General features: G+C 39.3%; 1 protein-coding gene across 2 annotated transcripts in view; it reads left to right on the top strand.

Annotated features, from left to right (window-relative positions):
* HHAT (hedgehog acyltransferase) overlaps positions 1-25,378 on the top strand; it is a 162,444-nt gene that overhangs the window by 35,245 nt on the left and 101,821 nt on the right. For both annotated transcript variants that reach the window (XM_056357456.1, XM_056357455.1), the window contains exon 9: positions 1,706-1,741. In XM_056357456.1, the coding sequence (XP_056213431.1) occupies positions 1,706-1,741 (36 nt within the window). The remainder of the gene's footprint in view (positions 1-1,705; positions 1,742-25,378) is intronic.

The raw sequence follows: 25,378 nt of genomic DNA, 5'->3' as shown, positions 1-25,378 counted from the left end.
ACATCGCTGTCCACAAGAAGCTCAGTTGTTGTGTCCCTTCAGAGACGATAGCAGATGTGGTCATTGCCATTGCAGGATAGCTAGGAGAACCTGAAAAGATGAGCTTGGCTGAAGATACACAAGACGACTATTTAGCATATATCTGTTCCCTGGAATTCTATGAGTTTCTTTTCCCCATCCCAGCACAAGCATACTGAAGTGCTTGGTCCTAGGAAGAAAAGGTTTTCAGAGGTATAAATGCAGACTGTGGGCAGCTCTGATACAAACAACTGGCTGTACAACACAGAATATTTTGGTGAAGAGGGGGAGCCAAATTACAGTATGTGTTCAGGCAAGAGGAACGCGGAAAGATAACTGGATACACTTCATGCAGTATAATTACACAGTAACAAAACAATAATGTAAAATGGGGAATGATTTTAGGAATGTGAAAATATAGGTTTAATGGTGGCCATGTGCATGTTCTTGGCAGAATATTTTTTTCTGTTGCAAGGCAGCTTTTAAGTGGGAAATTTGTTCCCCTCATCATCACCCTGCTGAACCAGTGTTTCCCTCCCTCTTTAGCTCCTAGAATTTCTACTGCTCATTATCTGTTGTTACCAGGATGCCATTAACTATCTGATGACTTCTCTTGTTCCAGGTAGGAGGCAGCACACTGCAAGCAATACTGTTAAAATAAAACCATGTTGTACCCAAATGACCAATCAGTTGGTTTTTTTTAACAGGGTTCTTGAGTTTAGTATATGCAAAAACGTTTTCTGTGCACAGAATGAAGCCCATTTCAGAGCAAGTCCAGCACTACAAACAAGACATTTGTTTTTTCCAATTGTGCTGTTATGCACACAGTTAATCTGGGATTACATTGATAGTATCATAAAACTGGCACGTACTTCAGATACTGAGTAAATGTCTGAAATCAGTGGATACCTTCCTGTAGTATCAAGGATTTGCTAGTATATTGTTCGTGAACTTGATTCTGCTGAGCTAGCTGAGGGACAGCTGAGAAAAGGAAAACAAACACTGATGCTTATGGCTAATGTATGTTGTTAATGCTGAAGTTTTTAGGCGTGGTTCTTGTAATTTAGTGTGATCTAACTTGTACTTATTGTCATAAATCTTCAAAGTTATTTTCCTCACCAGAGCTGAGTGGAACACGCTTGTAAGGCCCACTTCTCAGTATATTCTGTGTATCTGAAGGAGACTTAAGGGGGTTCTTTGACTATTCTTTATCATGGAGAGAATTCACAGTGATCCGTTAGTGCAGTACAGAGCACAAAAGGGGAAAGGAGGGATGGCACAGTAGTTTTGCGTAGAGGATCATTGTGTATGTGACAGGAAACATGCAGACTCGCTGGTTATCAGGATGCTTCCAAAATTATACAGAATATAAACAATTTATGCTTCGTGTGGGTTATACCACTCTGAATGTTACTGCTTTACTGAAGAAATAACCAAACAAGGGATTTGTGAGCTTTTTAACATGCATCTAAATCTTTCCATATGATGATAATCTTAAATTTCACATGTCATTACGGCTGGGAATTTGAATATTACACTTTTGCATCTCTTTTATCAATTCCAGCAGTTTTATATTTATTTTTGGTATTATTGATTGTTTTGAAATGCAGTGTTTGTACAATACCTAACAGAGTAGTATTTTATTTTTTTTTAATTATTAAAATATGGTGAATCTTTTTTCTTACAGAAGTTTTGATGTTGGACTACATCGCTTTCTGGTCAGGTAAGCCAATACTTATTTTGGATTGCAATTTCATATTAAAAAGCATTTTTGTTTTAAGTAGAGATGGCTATGTGAACTCACTACTAATCAATAGATATTTTCTATAGCAAGATCCTCTTGTCTTCCATTTGTATATTAGTTTGAGAAACTTTTAATTTTTTGGCTTGAATATCTACCCAATGTCACTCTAAGGAACCTCTTCAGGTGTCCTTAAGTAAAACTTTGACTTGGGAAATTTCAGTGGCAGCGTCCCACTTGCTGCTGAGGAAATTTTTTCTTGTACTGACAAAAACGTTTTCTTATTTTTTTTTTCTTCTTCAGAAAAAACTGAAGGAAGTTTTTTCACTGGTAACACAAGCAACTCAAGTACCTTCATATCTTCTAATAAGGGCTTGAATTTTATAGAAAACTGTGACTGTAGAGGACAGTTGTATTTTCTTGATAGAGAACTTGATTGGTTCAATGCATGGGATGGACTATGTTCTGAAGATGAATAAAGTGGGATAATTGCTGTGCATTTTGCTGACATTTAGAGGAATGCAGTGATTAAAGCAGGGCACTTCCAACAAGAAAAGGGAGGTTAATGTATTTGAATGCTACACTGAGGAACTGGTTTTGTTGTTTGGAGTTCTTTTATGTGAGCAAAGTCACAAGCGTTCACTAAGAATGTGTTTGCATTCATTTTTAATAACATACCTATCACTATTTACTGATCTTTACAAAGAAGTGTGATGCATACCATGAAGTTTGCTATGATCTTCAGACCCTTAGAGATTTCAATCTCTCAGTTGTTTCATCCCCTGAAATGTTGCAGTATTCATCTGTGAAGAACTTTATCTTGGAAGAATGAACCCAGTATGTGAGCCAGAGCATGCTGGTTGGGTCCCACCATAAGGATCAGGTGATGTTAGGCTTCCCTTGATTTGGCCTTGCTACTGAACTCATTACAGAAGCCTGCTAATTGCTCTTTAGCTACTAAAAGAAGCATATAGCTACAGACAGCATGATAAATGCTTGGAAGCATTTCCCTGCCTTAGGCACAGCATCACTTGTAAGCGTTCTTTTCACTTTGTCCTCTGAAGTATCCAAGATACCCCTTCCAGATTCAGGTTCTCTAGTTATCAGTACTGTGGCTAAATCCAAGAAAAAAAGATAATTCTTTGTCCAAGGTCTGGGTGCCAGTTGGACAACAATACAAAAGGTATATCTTAAAGGAAAGAATACTGGGTAATATCATATTGAATGCCATGCTTTTGTGATTTAAACTAAATACAAAAACCATGAAAGACAAGACATCACACAAAGCCTATATCACAGGGGAAATCAGGTTTGTTTTAAGGTTGCCCAGGCAAACCCCTGTCCTGCCATCTTGTAACATTTGAGTAGTAGGCTTTGTAACATTAGGGTTATTTTATGTATTTCTTTGCGTGTAACACGACAGCTTTTAATGCATAGCTGTCTTCACTAAAGCCACAGTGTCAGTATTGCTGAAGATATATGTATTTCAGTGCGTAGATACAGGTTTTAGACTACTGAATGTATTTAAGTTCTGGTATTAGTTCTACAAAATTAGTCACATCTGTATTTTGACCAGTAGATTGTTTTTCTCAAATAATATAAGAAATGGAAATCATCATGCTTATAAATGGTTTAAAAATATGCTGCTGTTGTAAAGGGAATACAGTGCACAAGAAGGTCTCCTGGGAATGCTGACAGCTACTTAACCAAGGATAGAATCATGGGTCAGCATTGGTGTTCTAAGTTTGAGCCCCTGGTATTGCTTCTGCCATAAAATATGCTTTCACTTGTTTCATATAAAGGATGTAATAAGATATTATTCTCTTATACTGCATTGCTTTACATCCTGTGGAGATGTGGTACTGGAGTTGTATGCTCATGCAATCCCTGGACTGCAAATAGCCATTGAATGTGAATGATTTGAGGGTCAATTTTAACTAATGTGTCATATCTTCAAAGCCAACTGTGGGTTCTATTTCTAACCTTAGACAGCTTTAATACTTCATTCTCAGTCTGTCAATCTACCCATGCTTAACAACTTGGGGAGCCATCGGGTACTTTCTCTGTAACTGTACTGCTAAGGAGGAGATACTGTTCCCTTCTGTTGTAGCAGCATGAGTTTTGCTTGGGTTTCCTTAACTAGAAAAAAACAACAATCATTTGTTTAGTAGATGAATTTTGGACTAGGAAACAGAGGACTTGGTGTTACATCTCTGCTGTTGGTCTGCCATGTGACCTTTAGAAAGTTACTGCCTTTGGTTTTGCCTATTTAGACGATCTCTGCTCCTGAGAACTTGCAGATGTTCTGTGTTCATATAGTATCTCATAAACGGTCCTCTTCACAGTTTGGGTTTCTAGTGTGAAATACAAACAGTGGGGAGGAAAAAAATCACACCCAAACAAACCAGAGTTGCAGGAAGTGTTGAAAATCTATAAATTAAGATTTGAAATGTTCAAGAGATACTATGTTGTTTTAAATATACAGATGCCACAGTGGAACAGAGAACCCAGTATGATGCTTTCAAATATAAAATGTGGGGCCAACAACATTAAAACCAGTCTCTGCTAAAAGAACAGTCTGTGCCTAATTACTTATTAAAATGCTGATTTGAAGGGACTAGGGCTGTATGTAGCCTGGCATACAGAGTCAATGGCTTGCTCAAGTGATGCACGATACAAAGTATGACAGAATTACAGCTACACAGCTTCTTCTGTATTCTTCGCAAAAAAATAATTTCTGTCCATCTCTCTAGGTGTGTTTTGAACTATGCTTCTAATACGACTTTTAAGATAGCTCAGAAAAGGTTTAAAAGTCTTTTAAAAATGGATTTGTTAGTGTAATATACACTTTTCAATGAAATGGCTATTTATGTGGTGTTTACTGGCTTGGGCTGAATTGGATTGTAGGACTAGATTTCTAATCACTTGCTGAAATATGGTGGCATCATGGAATTACTATTTGTGAAATTAGAGTGCAATTAAGTACATCAGGGTCTTGGCCTTGAACATTTGTTAACTACACTGCAGTGTTTGAAGCAGGGACCCCATAAATTTGTGGGGGAAAGGTCAGCAATTTCATGATGGAAACTGGTTTTGATACTACCCATTACAAATATACTACTGTACTTGGAAGGTCATTTGCTGAGTCTTTTGACACAATAGTATAAAAGAAAGTATTTGTTGATACTTTTAGGATCAGCAAAATTAATCAGTTATTTAAAACACACAAGTACTATACAAACATAGTAATTTTTTTTTTCACTGTAACTACCGAAAAAAACAACCCTGTTTCTTTTAAATCTAAGCATTATCAGAATGGAGCAATGAGTGTATTTTCAGATTTCAAAATGCATAAAAATAGCTTTTGTGGTAGCAGTTTAGATGGGAAGGAGTAAGAGAGAAGGCTGCCTCGTGCCGTTTGCTCACTGAAGCTGTTTTATCCAGGCATTTCATCCAGTGTCGGGAACAGGGCATTGAATGAAATAGAATAGTGAACACATAAGAACATATACTGTCCTAATGCCAAACAGTGCTTCCTTTAGGGCAACGCTGGTGAGGGCAGTGGAGAAGAATGAGAGTTCCTGGAGGCATGATCCTTTTGAAAGATCTCCACACTTTCAGTACTGCCTTTGAAAAAGTGTGAAACTTACTCATTTGTATGGCTCTGAAAAGAGCTGCAGGACCACATCCCCCCAGTTTCTCCCAAAGGTGTTTGTTAGTAGTGCTCACAGCTCACCCCATGGTTTGCAATTACTTTAGCTTGTTTAGAGTTGTAGGCTATTTAGGTTTAGCTTATTACCTAGTACAAAGGTTCTCCAAATAGAAAACTTGAAAATTATCCCCTTTTCTACTTTTCTCAGGTAAGGCAAGGTATAGTTTAGCTCTGGGATCAAAATTTACTATGTGTTGCCACCTCTTTTCATTATTATTTGGGGGTTTTTTAGTTAAAAACAAGGCGTCTCTGTGTAAGGGCAGAATGGTCCCATGGTGAAAGAGAGATTATGCTTCTAAACAAGATGTATTTCTGAAAGGAGATAAGGAAAAACCTGTTCATCAGCTTGCTCAACTCCTGTTTTCATTTCTGGAATCCTGTAGAACTCCACATATTTTCATATTATCCAAAAGAATAACAGAATAATTATGTTAATGAACTATCTGATAACTGGTTTAAGTAAATGTTTAAAAAAGTCAGGGTTTTCCCTTCTGATTCTACTCTGATCAGAAAGGTACCACTGAGGTCAGTTCCTGTGAGGTCACACTTCTTCTAAAGTGCAGATATCTCCTCCCAAAAGACGTCACAACTCTTCACTGAGATGGTGAGAAGTCACTAAGAGTAACAACCTCTGTGAGAAGCATAGACTTGCTGAAAAGCTCAACAATATTCAAGTTGTTCCAAGCTGAAGAGATCTATGCCCCTGCTTAAAAAAACATGCACTTATCACTGTTTCTGTCAAAAAAAAAAAAGAGCCAAACAAAACCCCCCCCACAAACCAAAAAATTCCCAACAACAGAAACCAACACTTCTGAACTTTCCCCTTCTCTCTAATGCACCCAAGTCTTGGAAAGTCATCTGATGCAACTGTTCCTTTCCCTCTGTATTGTATCCCTCTTCTAACTTCATTGCTAGGTGAGATCAGAGGTGATTCTGGGGTCCAACAGCTGCAGACAGATTCCCTGATGGGGTGCCACATGGGATGCAGTGTAAAGCATGGCTCTCTTTTGGGAGCCAAATACTAGCGCTAATGCTATACAGTCTCTGCTGCTGCTTTGAATGTGGCTGCCCATAAAATGCTATTGATGATCTAATATAATGTAGCTGGGCTAGGCAGCACAGTATTAAAGAGATTCCACTTTTCTTGGAACAGGATTGATAGAGGTATTTGGATAACTACCTCTGCCTTTCAAATTGTGAGATGTAAAGTCCTACAAGGATGAATCCTTTTTCCTCTGCCAAGAAGTTTGACTTTTTGGTTCACACTGTGTCTTAGGCGCCTAATCTTTACTACATGTGCAAGAATTACAGAATAGTTTGGGTTGGGAGGGACCTTTAAAGATCACCTAGTCCAGCTGGCTCTGGAATGCGCAGGGGCATCTTCAACCAGAGCAGGTTGCTCAGAGCCCCATCCAGCCTGTCCTTGAATGTTTCCAGGGATGGAGCATCTGCCACCTCTCTGGGCAACCTGTTTCAGTGTTTCACCACCCTCATTGTAAAAAATTTCTTCCTTAATCTGGTCTAATCTACCCTCTTTTAGTTTAAAACCATTACCCCATGTCCTATTGCTACAGGCCCTACTAAAATTTTGTCCCCATCTTTCTTATAAGCCTCCTTTAAGTACATAAACTGTAACAGGGTCTCCCCACAGCCTTCTATTCTCCAAGCTAAACAACCCCAATTATTGGAACAATGTATGCTCAAGCTGTCTCCTGGAGCTAACCAAATAATTTCCTCAAGAACAAAATTTTGAGTGGGGTTCTGGGGCCCTTTCTGATAGGTGATGTGGGTGACAGGTACATCAGCCTTGCCTTCCTGTGCCCTATGCTGTCCCCTAGTATTTCACCAGTAGCTTTTAACCTCGGGACTTCCCTTCTCTTTTCAGGCTGTGCTTTTAGTCAGCATGTAACCTTAGTCTTTTGCCATAAAAAACAGCTACAGCACTGCCCTCACATTCCTTCAGGCACCTTGAGAAGAACACATCACCTAAGGGGCAATTTCTGCATTGTGTGGATTTGGCAGATCTATTCTAAATGAGGTTTAATCCTAACCAATTTTGCCAAATCTTTGTACTGCTTTGCCCGGGAGTCCTGGGTGGCTAGTTGGAGCATATGTGTTTAACTTTTATATGTAGCCTGTGTGTCTATGGGACACCCACTGAATAAGCAATACTCCCTTTTTTTAGTGTTACCTGTGGCATCTCTGACAATTTTATCCCCATCTCATTCTTCTCACTTGCATCAGTGCTGGCCCAAAGGTGCTGTATTGATGAAGCAGCAACGCATGGGGATGATGGTAAACAATTTATATCGATCTGTAATCATCAAAGTAACATACAGGGTAAAAACTGCCAAAGATGCAAGTGGTGCACTCCATCTATCCACTTCAATCTGCCAGTAGGCTTCCTGGGGAAAGATCCAGTGATGCTGGTACTTAGTCTGTCATATACAGGTGAGACCACTTGTGTGTAGGATACCTGTAGCTACTGTACTTACATTCTCTTTTGGGTTCTTTCTGCCTCTAATCTAGCCTTTAAACTGTGAGGACTAGTAGGGCACATGACTGTAGCAAGTGTTCACTAGTCTTGACTCCCTTGGATCCCTGTGCTCTTCTGGAGCAGTGCAGATAAAGCCAGTGGAAGTAGCAGAAGCAGTTATTTTCAGTCAAAGATTGTCCAGCTGTGAAACAAGCTTCTAGAGCAGGCTAACACAGAAACAGGCAGTTTCCAAGTTACATTACAAAACCATCTTTTTGGACCAAAAAGCCCCACTAACAATACCTCCTTAGCCAGGGACCTAAGAAGAACAAAAGGTGATTTCTTGCCATCTTTTGTACGTCTTGTGATGCAGGTGTGATGGTGCTGGAGACAGCCGTTGTAGAGACTTTTAAAATTTTGTGGTTAAGTTAGCACATTGAAAACCCAAGCATGTAGTCTTGTTGCTAATAAAAGCAATTGTAGTAATTACTAGATGTGATTGAATGGCTTTGTGTGTAACTTAAGTAGTTTTAAGGTTAAAGCGTTTATTACTGTGAAGAGGTAGTAGTATTAGCTTAGTAATTATTTCTTGTTTAGATGTACTTTCAATACATGGCCTCAAGGATTCTGCAAAAATTGTTTTAAAGTTCTCAAATACAGAAGATAACAACAATCAATCTATCCGTAGAGACCCCAGCACAGAGGAGCTGAAAGTTATAGCTCTTTCTAGAAAATATTGCAGTTATGTCTGGCCACGTTGCAGACTCCTGTGAGCTCTGCTTTCAGACATGCTGGAAGTTTTGCAATGTTTGCTGGTGTTGGGAATTTCTGAATGGGTTAGCATCAGTCTAATTGTGTTCCTCTGGAAAGCAGTGATAATGTTGAAGTGATATTTAAAAAAAATAATCAAACTGGATAGTGCTTGGAAGCTTCTGAAATGTTCCCAACTACAAGATCCAGCCTTACCACTGTTAACCACTGTGAAGTCCATAGCTAAACTCCTGTGGATTGCAGTGGGAGGTGCTGTGAATGTTCTGCTGTGTGTGTACTGGGTGTAAATATGAACTATACCAAGTGATCATGATGTATAAAACCATAAAAACTCTAAGTGTCTCACTTAGAGTGTCCAATAAACTCGTTTGTTTAAAAAAAAAACCAAAACAACCCAAAAAACAACCTGCAAAAACTTGATCAAGGAGTAGTGAAGAATCATGCTAAATTACTTCAGAGCAACTACAGTCTCTCAAACACCTTCTCAGAATTAAACCCTTTTTTTTTTAATAGAGCAAACAATCTGTTGTTACATAATGAATTAGCATAGAGCATGTTGCAAAAATAAGGCTGGGGTTTGTATAAACAAAACTGAATCTTTATGTAAATGTTATGTAAATGTGACATTTCACTTAAACTGTTGGAGTGGGGAAGTCAAGATTAACAAGGTACAGATCTTACCATGTTTATGTGTTGCAGCTGTGAATTAAAACAGCTGGTTTTGTTGTAGGATGTTTGAGTTACTATCTATAAGCAAGAAATACACTGTGTGGAACGTAAAGTATTTTGAGATTCAGTGCAGGCTGCTATTAAATAATTTTACTGAGTAGTTTAATGGAGCTGGATCAAAGGTTGTATTTCAGTATAATAGAAGAAAGTATGTGCTCAGCAGTCTTGAACCACCTGAGCTTGGAGGGATTCTGAATTTATTCTTTGTGAAGTCCAGGAAACTGTATCATGGGAACATTTTTGTCCCTGACTCTGATATAAGGTCCAGAATTTGGCTGGAGTTCACATGTGATTTTAGTCTGGGTAACTGCATCTTTTAGAACTGAAGCAACTTGTATTTCAGTCACAGAACTGAACACACAAGAAACATTTATGTGAAAATATTATTTATGTAATATTTCTAGTTCCACCAAGAAATTGTAGTTGAAGCTAAACGTATAAAGGTTTCATATGACCTAGAGTATGCATTTACAGGTTTTTGCTTAACATTGTTCTTTTTTTATTAATTCTTCTTTCTCACTTTTCATGTTGTCTCTTTTTGTTTTTATTCCACGTGTTGTGGTTCTTATTTTTACTTTGTCATGCTGAGACACAATTATAGCTTCCAAATAGTAGGATGTGGTTGGCATAAACTTCAGTCTCAAAATTGTTTTATGTTTTATGTTTTAGATGTGTTTTGGAAAGCCACATGCTATTTTAGTCTGTTGAAACTGTTAAGATGCAGGCCAGTGCTGTGAAAAAATGTGGGAAAAATAAATAGGATGAAAGGAGCATTCTTTTCTACTCCCATCTTCTGGTAAATTAGTTGTATGCGGCACAGCTGCCGTAAATTACATTTTAGCCAGCATGTGATTCAGGCTAAACCTTTGTAATCTGAATTGCTGCTGCTCTGAGGTTACCTGTCATCCTTCCCCTTAAAAAGAAACGTGTCATCAACCTCCCGCCCTGTTTTTCGTGCAGGAGAAAATAAAGCCTTTAAATGACAATGGCTTTATTTCTGGGTGCCTCAGTCCGAGGGCGAGCCCTGGCAGCAGCCGTGCTTCCAGAAGGGCACCCAAGTGTCCCGGCCCCCGGCGAGCCGGGCTGGCGGCCGCTCGCTGCCGCCAGGGGGCGGCCTTGCCCCGGTGCTGCCCGCCGGCGGGGCCGCTGCCCGGCTGCGGGGGCTTGCGCTGCCTCAGCGCCGCGCCGGCCCCTCACGGCCGGGCCCTCACAGCCAGGCCCCTGGCCTGACAGCCGAAAGGCGGGCACCGGGAGCCGCCTGGCGCCAGCCGCGGAGCTGCAGGTGGGCTTTCCGCACCTAGCGATGAGGGAAACTGCGTGTTTAAGCTGTGCTTTCTCTAGAACGTCTTGCTCTGCGTGGCAAATGTTCCAGGGAATGGCATGGGAGTCCATAAGGCTGCCTTTATGTTTTTTGGAAGACAGTCCCGTTCTAGGAAACGTGCGTCCCAGAGGAAGCAATCTATTCTAAGACCTTCTCTGCTGTTGTGCCCTGTCTTCCTCAAAACACCAGTTCAGAGAGTAGTAGTTCATGTAACATATGGGATTCCAGGAACAGCTCCTCAGAATGACCCATCGGGGTTAGCACGGTGGAATACAGAATGACTGCCTTTGTCCCCGTAGGCAGGAAAGCTGGCATGCACTTCTCTTCCTTGGTTACTTTGTGGTGTGGAGTGTTCTGGGGACTGAGGTGTGCCATATCCTCTCCTGAAGGTCACAGCTCTTCAGCTCATCTTTGTGCTGAGGGTCTTGCTTGACTTTGTCTGGGTCCAAAGTGTTTTTGAGGTGGCTGTGATATAACATGTCAAAACAATAACCCCATAACTTCAATCTAAAGTCATAAATGACGAAGTTTTCTCAGATCATCACATCTAGGTAGTACATTATCAGATGCGTTACAGAAGTAGATAGCATTACTGCTTATTTTATGGCCATGCGGTAGCATGGAGAAGGTTCAATCAGATTGGCACCCCAGTAACCTGTGTGGTTGTTAGTAGGCAGTCTATTTCCAGTCCTTGTCCCTCCAAGCTCCAATACTTGGTTCCAGGTTTTCTGAATGGTCTAAGGGAGTTTATAGAGTTAAGGAAGTCTGAGTTTAAACATCTACCTTAGAGCAAGGTGCAAAGGGTGGACATGAGAAACAAATCTCGAAGAGGAGAGGAAAGGATGAAGGCAGGAGGCTTCCTAACTCATATCTAGTTACCCACAGATCAGGTGATTTGGGGGTTACAGTGTGCAGGTGAAAATACTTTGAGACACCCGAATGGTGACATTAGACTTTGGTATCTGTGTGTATGCAGCAGTATTGATTTCAGTAGCAAAGCCGGAGTAGAGGACTTGACTGTAGTTATTTACAGCACTGATGGCAATGTTAGTTGTTTATAGCTGTAAGCAGGATACGCGGGAGAAGGTAGAGTACACTTTTTGAAAGTGCTGCCTATGTGGGGTGGGAGGCGTTTTAGTGAATGTCAAGCTGAATAAGATACCATATTGAAAGCCATATTCTCTCTGGATTGATGCCTAAGTGGTGTGTGGATTTCCTTATTGCAAATCACAGGCCACCAGTGTTACTGAAGGCTCTGGGGTCTGTCTGTGGATACGAATGCTGTTCTGGCTGACTGGTGGTACTGTGATGTAAAGTGCAATTGTAGCTTCACCGTGGACTGTGGGAATTCAACGAGATCCGAATTTCAACCTGAAGATCTCCGTGTTTTTTCTTTTCATAGATGAAGCAGGATGATGATCATCCTTTGTAAAATACTTTGAGATCTATGGATTAAGAATGCTATATAAGAGCTCAATGTTGATATTTAGTGTAAGCTCTTTACGTAACACCAAGAACAGATGATAAAACAGGACAGGGAGTAACTATTGGATTTGGAATCGTTCTATTACAGATACAAATTTAGGGTAAAAAAAATAATTGTGGTCTGTATGTGCTCTTAATTGCATTTACTTGGTCAGGTTATAAATGTAAATAGGGAACTGTAGTAAAATGTGATCTTTTAAGCAGTTAAGGTAAAATCAATACAGCATGTGTACACTCTGTCAGTTAACATCTTTGCAAATATATGTTGTTTATGATATGCTGTTTAAGGGGAAACACTCCTAAAGAAATTTGGCTCTGTGAGTCAAAATCTCATGCAGACTTCTGTCTTAAAGGTCACCCCCCCCCAAAAAAAAATAATTGGGCAGTACTCATATTTTTGAAGGGGTCAGAACCTTCAGACTTCTATTTACCTTACTGTCTGAAGTAAGAAAGTAAAGTAACATGCTGTAGGCTTCCTAGTATAGCCCAAAAATGTAATTGCAGTACCTCCATGCAGTGCTGAAGAACAAGCTAAGGTCATGGCAATCAAAGGATAATATTTTTTTATCAGCTGTCATACAATTCTTGTTTGTTTTCTCCTGGAGAAGATTTAGCATTTTCTTGCAAGCAACATAGCTGGACACTTGATTGAAAAGTAACTCCACTTTCCAGCCAGACTCTGCTGTTCTGTTCTATGTGAATAGCAAAATGCAGTTTGCTTGCCTGAGTTATGTGATGTTACCCCAAACTTAAAAAGCATTAAATAAAGCAGAATTCCACTTGACTAATGTAAAGAGAATCAGGATGTGTAAGTAAAAAGTATTGCTCTGCTATCTTTTGTCAATATTGATGTTATATAATGAATGTTATCTTCTCTAGCTATAAGGATAATGGCATTCCACGTGCTAGTGCTTTTCAGAGACAGTTCTAGTAGATTTAGAGATTATTTCAAAATATATCTAGTATTTTGGTAGAATGAATTACTTTTCAAATCTGGATTAGACTATTGCTCTGAAAATATTAAATATTAGACATTTACAACTTGGTAGTGAGACAGAGTGGTTTTAAATACTGAACTTAATTTTTTGACCAGCAATAGGGAGCTAGCATTAGAATGTAAATTCCAGTAGTTTTTTGAGTTCTGCCAGACTTAAAAAAATATAATAATTATATTATTTATATATATAAAATATCTTGGATGGATGGATGGATGGGAAAAGGAAGCCAAAATATAGGCCATGAGGTGCTCAGGTAAATTTTCTCATTTGAATGCTTTCAGGGCATAGCAACAACTCAGGAGCAAATGCTGTTCAAGAGTGACCTAAGTAGAGTTGATCCTGCTGTGGAGGAGAGATTAGCTGACCCTCTACAAGATTCACAGGTTGTCCAAAAGAATAACAAATTTGTTCACCGATAGAAATGTTTTCAAAAGCACCACTGAAATGCAGAAGTATGCCTGTAGGATGGTAGACAGGCTGACAGTGTTCAAGCTGCACAACAGTTTCCAGGACACTTTGGGTAGTACGCAGCAGGAAAAATTTTGCTGCTTAGAAAAATATGTCTCTCTCAGTCACTGTGTGGTACTTAAATAGACTGTACTGTACTACTTGAGTCACCATCCCTGGAGGTATTTAAAAGACATGTAGATGTGGTGCTTGGGGACATGGTTTAGTGGTGGGCTTGGCAGTGCTAGGTTAACGGTTTGACTTGATGATCTTAAGGGTCTTTTCCAACCTAAATGATTCTATGATTCTACTTAGCACCTTTTACTGAAGTCAGTACTGCAGGACTGCTTTCAATATTGGAATTAGCTTCATTGTGTGATGACTATGCATACAGAACTTGAGGCTGTTTTGCCTCTTAACTGAATGAAGTTGATCTCCAAATACCAAGGACTCCAAAATACCTCCAGAATTCCCTGTGCTGGGGACTCCTTATAGAACTTCTGGGCTTTAAAGTGCAAGTATGGAGTCTTCCTAGTACTAGTGGTGTCACAGAGTTGCTTGTCATTCCTCACCCAAGCAATAAGAAGCATAGCTAAAATAAAAGTTTCCAGGAAATGAAAAAAACCCCACCCCAAACTACTTGATTTATATGACAATTCTGCTGGAAAGTGCTGTTACATAGAATTAACCTTTCATTTAGGGTGATGACACAAGATAAGAGGAACTTCTTTTGCCTTAGAAGTGATTAAAACTGCAGCTGTTCAAGCAAATAGAGCTTGAGAGCAGCATTTGGTGGTCAGTCAGTTTTTCGTGACAGCCAAGCAAGAGCTTTCACTTATGAGTGAGACACCTGCAATTTTATCATTGGTCTCAAAGCAAGGCATCATATTTTATTGCAAATAAATTACAGATGAAATATTAGTAAATGAGCTTGAGTCAAGGGCTTCCTCTGTGCATGTTGAGTAAGGGTTTGTCCCTTATAACGTACTTGATAGCACCAGCAACTAGTAGATGTCAGTGCATCTCTTAGAGCTTAATCGGACAGTCAGCTGTTGAAACAGACATGATATATGGTGGGAGCTTTCTGTAACATAGATATTAATAAATATTTCATTTCTTGTTTATAGTGTCTTTTAGTTTTAAAACTATGTAAACACCAAAATGGAGATGGTTAACAAAGTAACCATGGAAACATGCTTTATCCTCTTTCTCTCCCTCTCTGTGGAAATGTTTTTTTTTATTACATTTATGATTTCTTTCCCTCGCTGTAATTTGAACCGAACCAACAAAATAACCCCCAAAAATTGTATTTTAAGTTGTTTGTTATCTAGTCACAACCAACAGACTGATATTTGTATGATCAGTGTAAAGAGAGAATTTGCATTTATACTCTTTATTTGGGGTAGTGCTGCAAGAATACAGTAAGTGGTACCAAAGAACTGTATGTAATACTAGTTGCAAGCCATGACTGGACAAAATATGTTTCTGAAGAATGGGATCTTCAAATTTGCAATGGCTTTTTTTCATTCTAAGTACTGGATGAGGAAAACAGGTAATCACTTGACTTTTTAATTAATATTTCAAGTATATGAGTGCTAACTTGCACAAGATCAAAGCATTGTTAGACAGAATTATAGCTTTCAGGGGTGAGATTCTTAAATTGGAGACAGCGTGTCCGCTTCGAAGAAATGAAGCTCACCTGAAGTCATGTTTAGTTCCTCAGATTTTGGGAGACCTTTCTTTGGGGACCTGGTAGTTTAGGGCAAGACTTAAATTTAAGATAAGAGTAGCTGTGAGTGATTAGAGCAGAGGTCACCCTGGCCAAGCACTCTCTGTCTTTGCTGGTGGTCAGCAGAGAGTAGCTAGTGAGGAGGTGTGTACAGCTGGGTCAAGCCTTGTTGGCAAACTGTCTTGAGCAATTTATAGTTCATGAACTTTTGGCGTCAGGAGTGACATCTTCATGTGTGATGGTTTGCAGTGTGCACTAGCTTTTGGACTCTGTGGGTTTGGGTTGGAATTACTACTGTGTAGGTGAAATGCCCTCTGAGGAAGGGGCTACCTGCAGCACTTTGCTCTTTTTGAACGATGAGTAGGAGCCAGACTCTCACTCATGGCACTTGCAGTCACATAGCAGTTTTTAAAATGGGGGAGTGTTGCTTGCTTTTTAGATCATATAGCCTATTGTTAAAATACAGACAGGTTTCATAGAGCTAATCATCCCTGAATCTATGGAACTGACAAAAAGGAATGTGAAAGGAGATAATACTTACATTTAGAAATCATTAGGCTTTATTTAGCATTAGAAGTGCTGGAAGACAGACCACCAATATTAAGTATAATGTACTTTTCCAATTAATTCCTCACAAAGTAACAATTGCAAATACAAAATACATACTTTGCATAGTCTGAGACAATTTTAAGAAACACCTAAGCATGCTAGAATTTGATGATAGTGCTTCAGATTAATATTTTAAATCTGGACTGTTATTTCAAGATGATTCTCTGTATGTTGGCATGACGTTAAGTAATTAAGCTTAGGCTTAGCAGGAAGGGTTAGTGGTCTTTAATTTTTGTCAGATGAACAATTGATTTCGGTAATATAAAACCACATTTTGTCTCTTGGATTAACTTAGTTGCAGTGATTACATACAATGAGAAATAAATGCTTTTATTGTCCCTTGGTTTCTGTAATTTGGAGTTGGAGAATAACTTCTTAGTGGTCCTCCGGTGGTCTGGAGCATTACTCTGCTCTTTATTACAGTACTGGTCATGCTGCATTCAATCTGGTTTTAAGAATTTCTGTTGCCAGGATTTCCATCACTTTTTATCCCAACTTTTATGGGCAACAGTTCTAGTTCATTGAGCTACCTACCTTTGCAAGATTTTCCCTGAATTCTGATTCCTGACTCCAGAAGTGAAGATTTGTTGGTGTTTTGAACAGTCTGATCAGAGCTTTGCATGATTCTAGTAGTGATTAAGGAGCAAAAGTTATAATGAATAGTTTTGCCATTTTCTAATCATTTTGCCTCGGTTTTGGTTTGTGGTACTGCAGGGCATTCTGTCTTGTGCACGTTTCCAGTTGCCTACAGGAGTTGTTGTAACAAGGTAGGAATTAAGCCCAGACTTAAAGTAAAGAAATTGTATAGAAGCCATCAGTATTTCAATTCTGTATAAAAAAGAATAGCCTTAATAGGGACTAAGTGCTGAATACACCAGGCAGAAATGGCTTCTTCAGGCCAGTCTTCTGTTATTTGTACTCTCCTCTAGATGTGATGTCAAGCTCGCTCTTCTGATTTTTGATTCTCAAAAATTAATATTGGCAAGTTAGCATAGCTATAACTAAGTGAAAAGTTGTGATTGAATTGTCCATGGTTGAATTTCTGGGCACAATCTGTAAAGAAGAGTTATGGCAAGTTCTGTAAAAAAAACTGCAAATGTGATACAGTGATACATAGATTGCTCTAAGTAGGCATGGTCTTATTTGCTTATGATGTTGCCAAGTTAAAAGATATTTTGGTGCTAGGAGGCAAGTATCTATTACAGAACACTAACCTTTGTTGCTTTTTGGACAGTGCTTAGAGAAGAGTGTGCAGGTCAGAGGCATAGTGCTCAAAAGTGAGTTTCAAAAAGTGAGTGTCTAGTACCATGCGTGACATTAGTTCCTCTCCAAATTTTCTTTTGTGCTTTACATTGCTGTTTTAGATGGTTTTTTCTTCCTCATGTTGAACGGATGAAAATGAAAACTTGATCCATCTCAAACAAGCAGCAATGACACAATGTTTTATGAAGTGCTGTCAAGTGCACTGACCAAATAAATGGGGAAGACCTGAAATTATTTTTCTCAAATATATTTGACTTTAAGCATGGCTTAAAACAAAAGGCTCAGAAAGCAATACTCAGGCAGAAGTGTCTCGCTTCCGCTAACAGTGTCTCTGAAGAGTTCAGAAGTAAATTACAAAAATTATGACTGCTTTCATTAAGATGTTTCAGCTGTGGAAGCAAATGTGTTGGAGTTACATGCTTTTGCTAGAGCTGTAGATACACTAATTGTATTTAGGATCAGACTGACAAATCGCTTCATCACAGAAAGCTGACATTTCTTTGTGCTGATTATAATCAGTGTCTCGGAGGCAGCATACATCTTGACTGGGTGATGATTATCACTTTACTGAAGTAGCATAGACTCTCCAGAACCTGTGCCAGAGTGGTCACAGCATGCTGACTGTCTCATGTATCCTATGGAATCTCTTGAGGGCAGTACAATGGAAGCATATTGTTGTGACTTATTTTGTAGATGTTAAATATTTATATCGGTCCACAGAATTGCTGACTTGATATTTTATGCCAGCTTATAGTAAGAAGAGAACTTTTTTTAAAGTGTAGTAGTATGTGAATAACTGCATATGTATGAATAAGTGTTAGGCCACTTTCCACAGGAGTAAAGTGATTTTTCTCCTCCTCATTATTAAACAAAGTTTTTAATGACATGATGTTGTGTCAGCATTTTGTGGTTTGTTGTTTGTGTCTACGTGACATACAGTTTCAGACTTTGAAAATACATACAATTTTCTTCAAGAAGATCCTTGTGTTTCTGTTGAGATCAACAGACTTCTTTTTTTTTTCTGTTTCTGTGTTATATAGAAATAAAGATTTTGTTTTTCTCTGAAGGATTATGTGACTTTAGCTCCTGATGCTGTCCCCAAGAACTGCTGATGCAAAAGTCTGCCCTGAGGTGCATGCAGTAGATCCTAGTCTTCTCAGAAGGATCACTTGAAAATAAATCCACAATCAAAACATCCCATAATTCAGACTCATAAGGCCTCCGAAGACTAACAGTGAAATTAGTAATTCCATCTCTTGTAGGTTTAGGAGCTGCTTGCTCATCCATGCAGGCTTCTTGCTACCTTTTCTTGATTTCTGATTTGTCAGGATGGACCTTTCTTGAGCTTTGAGGAGGTGATCCCTGAATATCAACCAGCTTTCCTGGACCTCTTTTCTCTCCAGATCCATATTCCTTGGGGTTCTTTTAAACAAATCTCTGAACAGGGTGGTGTCTACTCTCTTGAAATCCAAGGCTGTGGACCTACTTTCTGCCCTGCTCCCTCCTTTGAGGATCCTGAAGCCCATCATCTCATGGTTACTGCAGCCAAAGCTGCCTCTGACTTTCCCATCCCTAGCCAGTTCTTTGTTGTTGGTGAGTATGAGGTCCAGCAGAGCGCCTGTCCTTGTTGGTTCTTTGATAGTCTGTGTTGGGAACTTGTCATCAGTGCACTCCAGAAGTCTGCTAGATTCTTTGAGGGCTGCTGTATTGTCCTTCTAGCAGATACTGGGGTGGTTGAAGTCCCCCATGAGGACCATGGTCTGTGAACATGAGGCTTATTCTGGTTTATCTCCTTCAGGATCAGGTCTCTAGCAGATACCCAGTATAGTGGCACCCATCCTTAGGCAGAGCTCCAGGCATTCCAGCTGCTCTCGCACATAGTGGGCAAGTCCCTCTTCTGGCCTTCCTATCCTGTCCTTCCTGAAGAGCCTGTATCTGTATGTGAAGACAGCGCTCCAGTCATGTAACTGCACAGGGACTTCGTTCCCCATGCTGCCTGCATTAGTGCAGAGGTGTTTTGGAGAGCCGTCCAAGCATGCTGGATCCCCAGAGCAGGCTTGAGAGCTTTCCCCATAAGAACATTCCATGTTTTTATTGTTGTCTTGTGGACAAAATGTACTGTAAGGTATACAGAGATGTACTTTAATAGTGCTGAAACAAATTACAAAAGTGTTTAAAGCCAATATACTCTGTTGGGCATGTCTGGTTTTCCTACATTTTGATTTGGTTTTAATTTATGGTCAGCATTAAGGGGGTGTGGGGTTCTTTCTCTATGTAATCAATTTAGTACTCACCATGAGGAAATTATGTTAATGAAGGAAGCTCCCAGATTGCTTCATTTACATATACATTGGACAATGAACATGGCTTCCTCTCTTTTGTTGGTTTATCTTGGCTGTAATTTCCAGAGAGCAGATTTTTTTAAAAAGATGTCTAATCAACATTTTTATTTAATACAAAGAAACAAAAGGGAGCTCTAAAGAGAGATGGTTTATTTGCATTCTTTTATATGTAATAAACCAGTTTGCGATCTGTATTAGTTTATTCTGGGTTTAATATGATTCCATCTGCACTTCTTAGAGTTGTTGCTGCTAAACAAAAAGGTATCAATGAAATATTTATACATGAGCACCTGGCAACCAGTTGTGCAGTTTTGCTGACTTTGTGGGAAATCTCAGGTCAGAAGAGTTGTTAGTGGCAGTGTGCAAGGAGGGGAGCTCTGACATGGCAGTGCCAATGATCTTTCAGTCCTGATAGGAATGGATAATACATGTCAATCACTAGACCTAGAAAAGGAAGTATGGAATACATAATGGGGGAGCACAAAGGTAGAACGAACAGAGGACAGTAGTTCAATTTTACTTGTCTCATATGTAGTATTTGCGATATAGTTGTGTTGGAAAATGCTTCTGTATTTTCAATCACTTAGTGATTAAGGATTACTTACAGTCTTCCTCCTTTGTAGAAGCGCTCTTATCTCACAACTGATGTAACTAGAATTAGAATTAAGTCTATTGGTTTTATAACTAGTTTACCACGCACAGGGACATAAACATTGTTCCTCCTTGTATTCCGCATATTTACCTGTATGCGCACAGTCTCGGCTCTACTGAGATGCACAAATATAGGGGAAAATATTTAGTGGCTGTAACTCATTCCTAAATACTATTAGTGCATTATTGGTTTAATCTGAAATGTAAAGCCATGCTGTTTAGACTTATCAAATCAGAGGGGAAAAAGAAAATAAAATCTGTTCCTACTATGCAAGTTGTCAGAGACAAAACTTTGTGTCTCTGTGGTGTATGTATTTGTTTCTCTTTGCTTTGCTGTAAGGTAATGTTGCCAGTGTTTAAGATACTGGAAAGTAAAGATAAGAGCCTCAACTAATCCCGTCTGATTGAAGGCACTTTATAATTTCATTGTACCTGCCCCTTCACTGATTTGAGGTAAATGATACTAGAGGAGGTGTTTTCCTCTATTGCCATGGGTTGAGGAGGAGGAACTGGAACTGTTTGTTATTTCTATTGCATACACAAATGCCTCAGAAGACATGATCTAAAGGCAGTTGGTGCTTCCAAGAGCAATGTAAAGCTCTTTGCTTTACACAAACCATAGCCAGAACATGTACAAATAGGCTGAAAATTGCTGTGGTTTGGTTTTGGTAGTGTCTCCTACCCATGCTGCCAAAGAGTAAATCATAACACCAGGCATTGGAGAAGCAATTCTCTTGTATTCAGGGGAAGACTGAAATGATGGGGAGTAGGAAGATCGTGCGTGGATTGGGTTCTGACAGCACAGCAGGCTGGGCTTCTTAGTGGCAGATGGCATTAAAATGTCAGAGCATTAAAATATGCATGTCAGGAATAGGATTGGGCATGTAAGAGGTAATTATTCCACAGAAAAGTGATATTTCTATGAAACAGATTCTGAGAGGATTTAGGACGGTTGCTGCTGTAATTAGCTGTGTTAGGCTTATCGCCCTGTCTTTCAGCCCTGGCAGGAGACTGCTACAACCACTTTAGTTAACAGACTCTCAATTACTTAATGACAGAAATGAATGAATTTTCCAATCCTGCCTTTCTGAACTGGGAAATAAAAACCTTCTTTGCATGGAAAAGGTCTCCAGAAAGTCTCTTTCCAAGTTACTCGAGCTGTTCTGAGATAGGTTCCCATTGATCTTTTTACATGAGAATATTCTTCCTCAAAGTGATGTCCAGCATCTTTGCACCGTTTGCTGTTCTAGCAGGGCCATCTATTTTCCTGGTCCTTAAAGAAAAAAAACTCCACTTCCTAAGAATGATGTTCACGTATTTTGTTGTCATTATTTTGCTCATGTCTGGATTCTGCAGTCCTGGTAAATCGTACAGGCTGGCCAATAAAGCACTATATAAAGAGACATGTGTTGCTTTTATCTTACAAAACCAGTGGGTTAAGCACTGTGTGCTGAGTCCTAGCTGTCTGTGTTCCTGGGTGCATTATCTACATATTACCCAAACTGATGGGCCTCCGGAGTATTGCAGTAATAGATGTCTCTGTGTGAAGGTAAAAATGCTCTGTAATATGTGCCTGTAGATGAATATCTGCTTTACTTAGTTTCTTATAGGTGTTCTTTTTTATAACACAACACATTGAAGGCCATGACTTTGCATCTGAATCTAAAACAAGTTTTTGGCTGTGAATCCTTGTCTCAAATAAGTGTCATGAGACAGTTTTGTGTCAGGAATATTTGGCTCTGGTGTCCATTTTTCACCAGTCTGGCTGTTAAAATTCTGTTCATCCTTCCTTCCTGGTGCTTAATTTATCCTATACATTATGATTGCTCTTTAGGCCATCTTGGGTGTCTCCTCCCTAAACCCTTATTTTGAGCCAGAATTCCTATATGATGAGGCCAGTGCACTGGTCCATGTAACTATCTTCTGGACAAAGAAACATGAAAAGCCGATGGAGTCTCTTTGTTACTGCATTTCCTACTACAGCTACTGTGGATGCACCACGAATCATATAGGATTCATAAGTTGATTTAGGATTTTTTGTACAGGTCTTGTATTACTTCGTTATTTTTAGTGTTAGGATCTCAATCCATTAATTACTTGTAACATTACTCATTTAAAACCTCTCACTGTATCCTAAAGAAGGTAGCTTCTAAGCAGATTACTGCATTAGCCCACATTAACTCAGTGTTCATACCAGTCACTTTTGCTATAAGCTAGCTGAAGCTGACAGTGAAACTTTTGTTGTCTTTCAGTTCCTTTACAGCCATTTGCCTTAAATTATCTGGGAAGACCTCCAATGACCAATTTTCCTTTGGTCATCTGTGCACCCTCTCCTTGTTGGCCCAGCAACTTGCACAAAAAGGGAAGTCCAGTCACCACAGTGCAGCAACCACTGTGAGAAAAGGTGAAGAAATCGGTAACATGATCTTTGCCAGCTCCCTACATAATTACACTGAATTCAAGCTCAGATTGCTGTGGCTTAGCCTTTGAAGTTTTTATGGTATATATCAAAGACTGTGATGAAAGACACTTATCTTTAAGGTGAAGGATGTTTTAAATGTGACTGTGTTGTGAAGTGTGTATGTAGATTTGGTATATGGGTTTTTGTAATTATCCTTTCCTTTCTTAGACTTCTCCAAAAACCATATACATACTGTAAATGGTGGAGATACGTATTAAATACCTTAACCTGGGTTTAGGAACTGTAGGTTCAATAGCCTGCATCTTGATGTTTTTATAATATAAATAAGTAAATATCTGAAATACTTAACATTAAAATAGGTAGGCTGTTTTCACTTATTACTAGTTACATAAAATTTTGTCTCAATCACATTTTTCTGGTACAGCACCAACATTTTCTAACATCTTATCTGCAGCATATATATCTAATGAATGGAATTGTAGAAAATGCAGTAGGTTTTGATTGTGGAAAAAAAAAATATACCGCATTTACATGATATGTGATAGAGAAATGTAGATAGCAAAGCATTATCATCTTATGCCTTTTTGTTGTCAATCCCAAAATACACCTGAGATTTTTGACAGGTTTTGAGGCTTTTTGCCTAAAAAATGAAAAATGCTCAGGAAAATTACTGAAAATTAGCTTTTGTATCATTGCACCTGATGCACATTGCATCTTGCAGGGCTATGCCTAAGTTATCTCTGTAGCTTGTGTTCTTCTGCTAGCTGCTGTCTCTCTCTACCTCTAAATCAATTTCAATTCTTTAGCATAACCTTTGCCACCCAGTGCATTTAAGGGTTTGGAATTTTGGGGTGATGCGTAAATTTTGCTATGATTCTTCTTAAAATGTCTATTCATGTTATCACTGCCTTTCTTTTTTTCTCAGTCAGCTGATTTTTTTGCTAGCCTTTATAATTTCTGCCACTCTTAACTTTTGGTTTTGCCCCTTCAGCTAGCCTGCTTAGTGCTGTGGTGCCCTTACCAAGCTGCCGTCTCAAAATAGTTCAAAATAGATGATGATAAAAAAAAAGTAGCAACAATGACCAGTAATTCCAGCTAATTACAGTGTCTGCTCCCTGTCAATCACCTACCCTGCATTCTCCCTAGTCTGTTTTCTTACCTTCCAAAAGTCTGTCTCATTAATTTCCATGTGGGTAGCTGGAACAGCCATAGCACTGATGGACAGCATATTGTGGCTGTCCTGGAAGTATTTGTCATATCCCTGCATTTCCGTGATGTCCTATGGGAAGAGTTCCTGTATTATGATAAACAGTTCAAGGTTTCTTTAAAAGTATCTGTGTTGACCAACATACATACAAATACATCCAGTGCACACACAAACATTGAAAACGTAAACTAGGCTCCATATAGTTTGTGCATGTTGTTCACTGTTACTCATTGCAGGGGCTTGTTTGGGTGGGATAATAGGGGCAAGCTCTGATTGTTTTGTGAGCAGAAGGTGTTTCACTTGTTTCCCTGCCTCCAGGGTAAGTGTTTTAGATTAAGTTACAAATTACGAACCATTGGCTTTACCCCTGAAGGGTGACTTTGAAGATGATTCTTGTTATCCCTGCAATGGATTGATTTAGGTTGTTTACAACCTTCTTGTCATCTTTGGTTTTTTTTCCTTTGGTGACATAGTATGTTTGTAGGCTGTCATTGTGCAATGTTTCATATCTATAGATGGCATCCCTATTTTCATACACAGTTACAGAAGTATAATGGGTAATATAATAAGCAGTTTCCTTCTTTGGTGCAGTTAAGTACAGCTCATACAACTCAAGTGTCACTGGAGGACAGGACAGGATTTGGAACTGCATTCTAGGGCAACGTTGCCTGATTTTATATAGTTTGGTCCACCCCGTCCATCCACCCCCCCCACCCCCGATTGCTTTCTGGATTGTGCAGATAGTTTCTAGCTTAGCTATCTTCAGCAACACAATGTAGTGTGCCCTTGAAACAGTATTGTGTTCAGAGAGTGCTGTCTTTTGTAACTTTTGTTGCTGAGAAACTTCTGTTGTTCCTAGATAGTGCCACAGTGTGACGATGTACATCAAACGGTCCACTTGGCACTGAATACTCTGGTGCATTTTTTTTTTTTTTTCATTGCCATGGGCTATTACTGAAATGTGGAAACACATGAAAGCTAATCTGCATTCTTTAGAATTCTCCCCCTGCTAGGTATTAATCAAGTTAAAGGTTTTCGGGGCACAGAGACCCAAAAGATTTCATTGTAAAGATCTAGAAGGCAGACCAGGGTCAGTAACCCTAATTCTCAAATGTAACACATCTTTCTACATGCAGGTTAAAGATGATTTTTTTGGGAGTTTACCTGGTAATATAGCCCACAGTTTTGTCGTGAGCACCCAGACTAAAGGCCATGGTATCACCTCGTAGTCCATAGACAGAGCAGGGTTCTCAAACCTTACTTCATTTCCATATGCACTTTGAAAAATGTATTCATGGTCTCCCTCTGTGCCATACTGCTATGCTTTATTGCACACACATTCTTCCCTCTCTGGTGAGTGAATAAACCACAGAGTATGGTGGGTTTGTTTGTGTTTAGTTTCTTTTTTAACACAGTACCAGAATGCATTTAGATACTGTAGTGATGGAGATTAGATG

The sequence above is a fragment of the Falco biarmicus genome, chromosome 12 (genome assembly GCF_023638135.1).
Source record: "Falco biarmicus isolate bFalBia1 chromosome 12, bFalBia1.pri, whole genome shotgun sequence".
Taxonomy (NCBI): domain Eukaryota; kingdom Metazoa; phylum Chordata; class Aves; order Falconiformes; family Falconidae; genus Falco; species Falco biarmicus.
The sequence above is the reverse complement of the archived record's forward strand: the minus strand, read 5'-3'. Positions and strand labels throughout refer to the sequence as shown.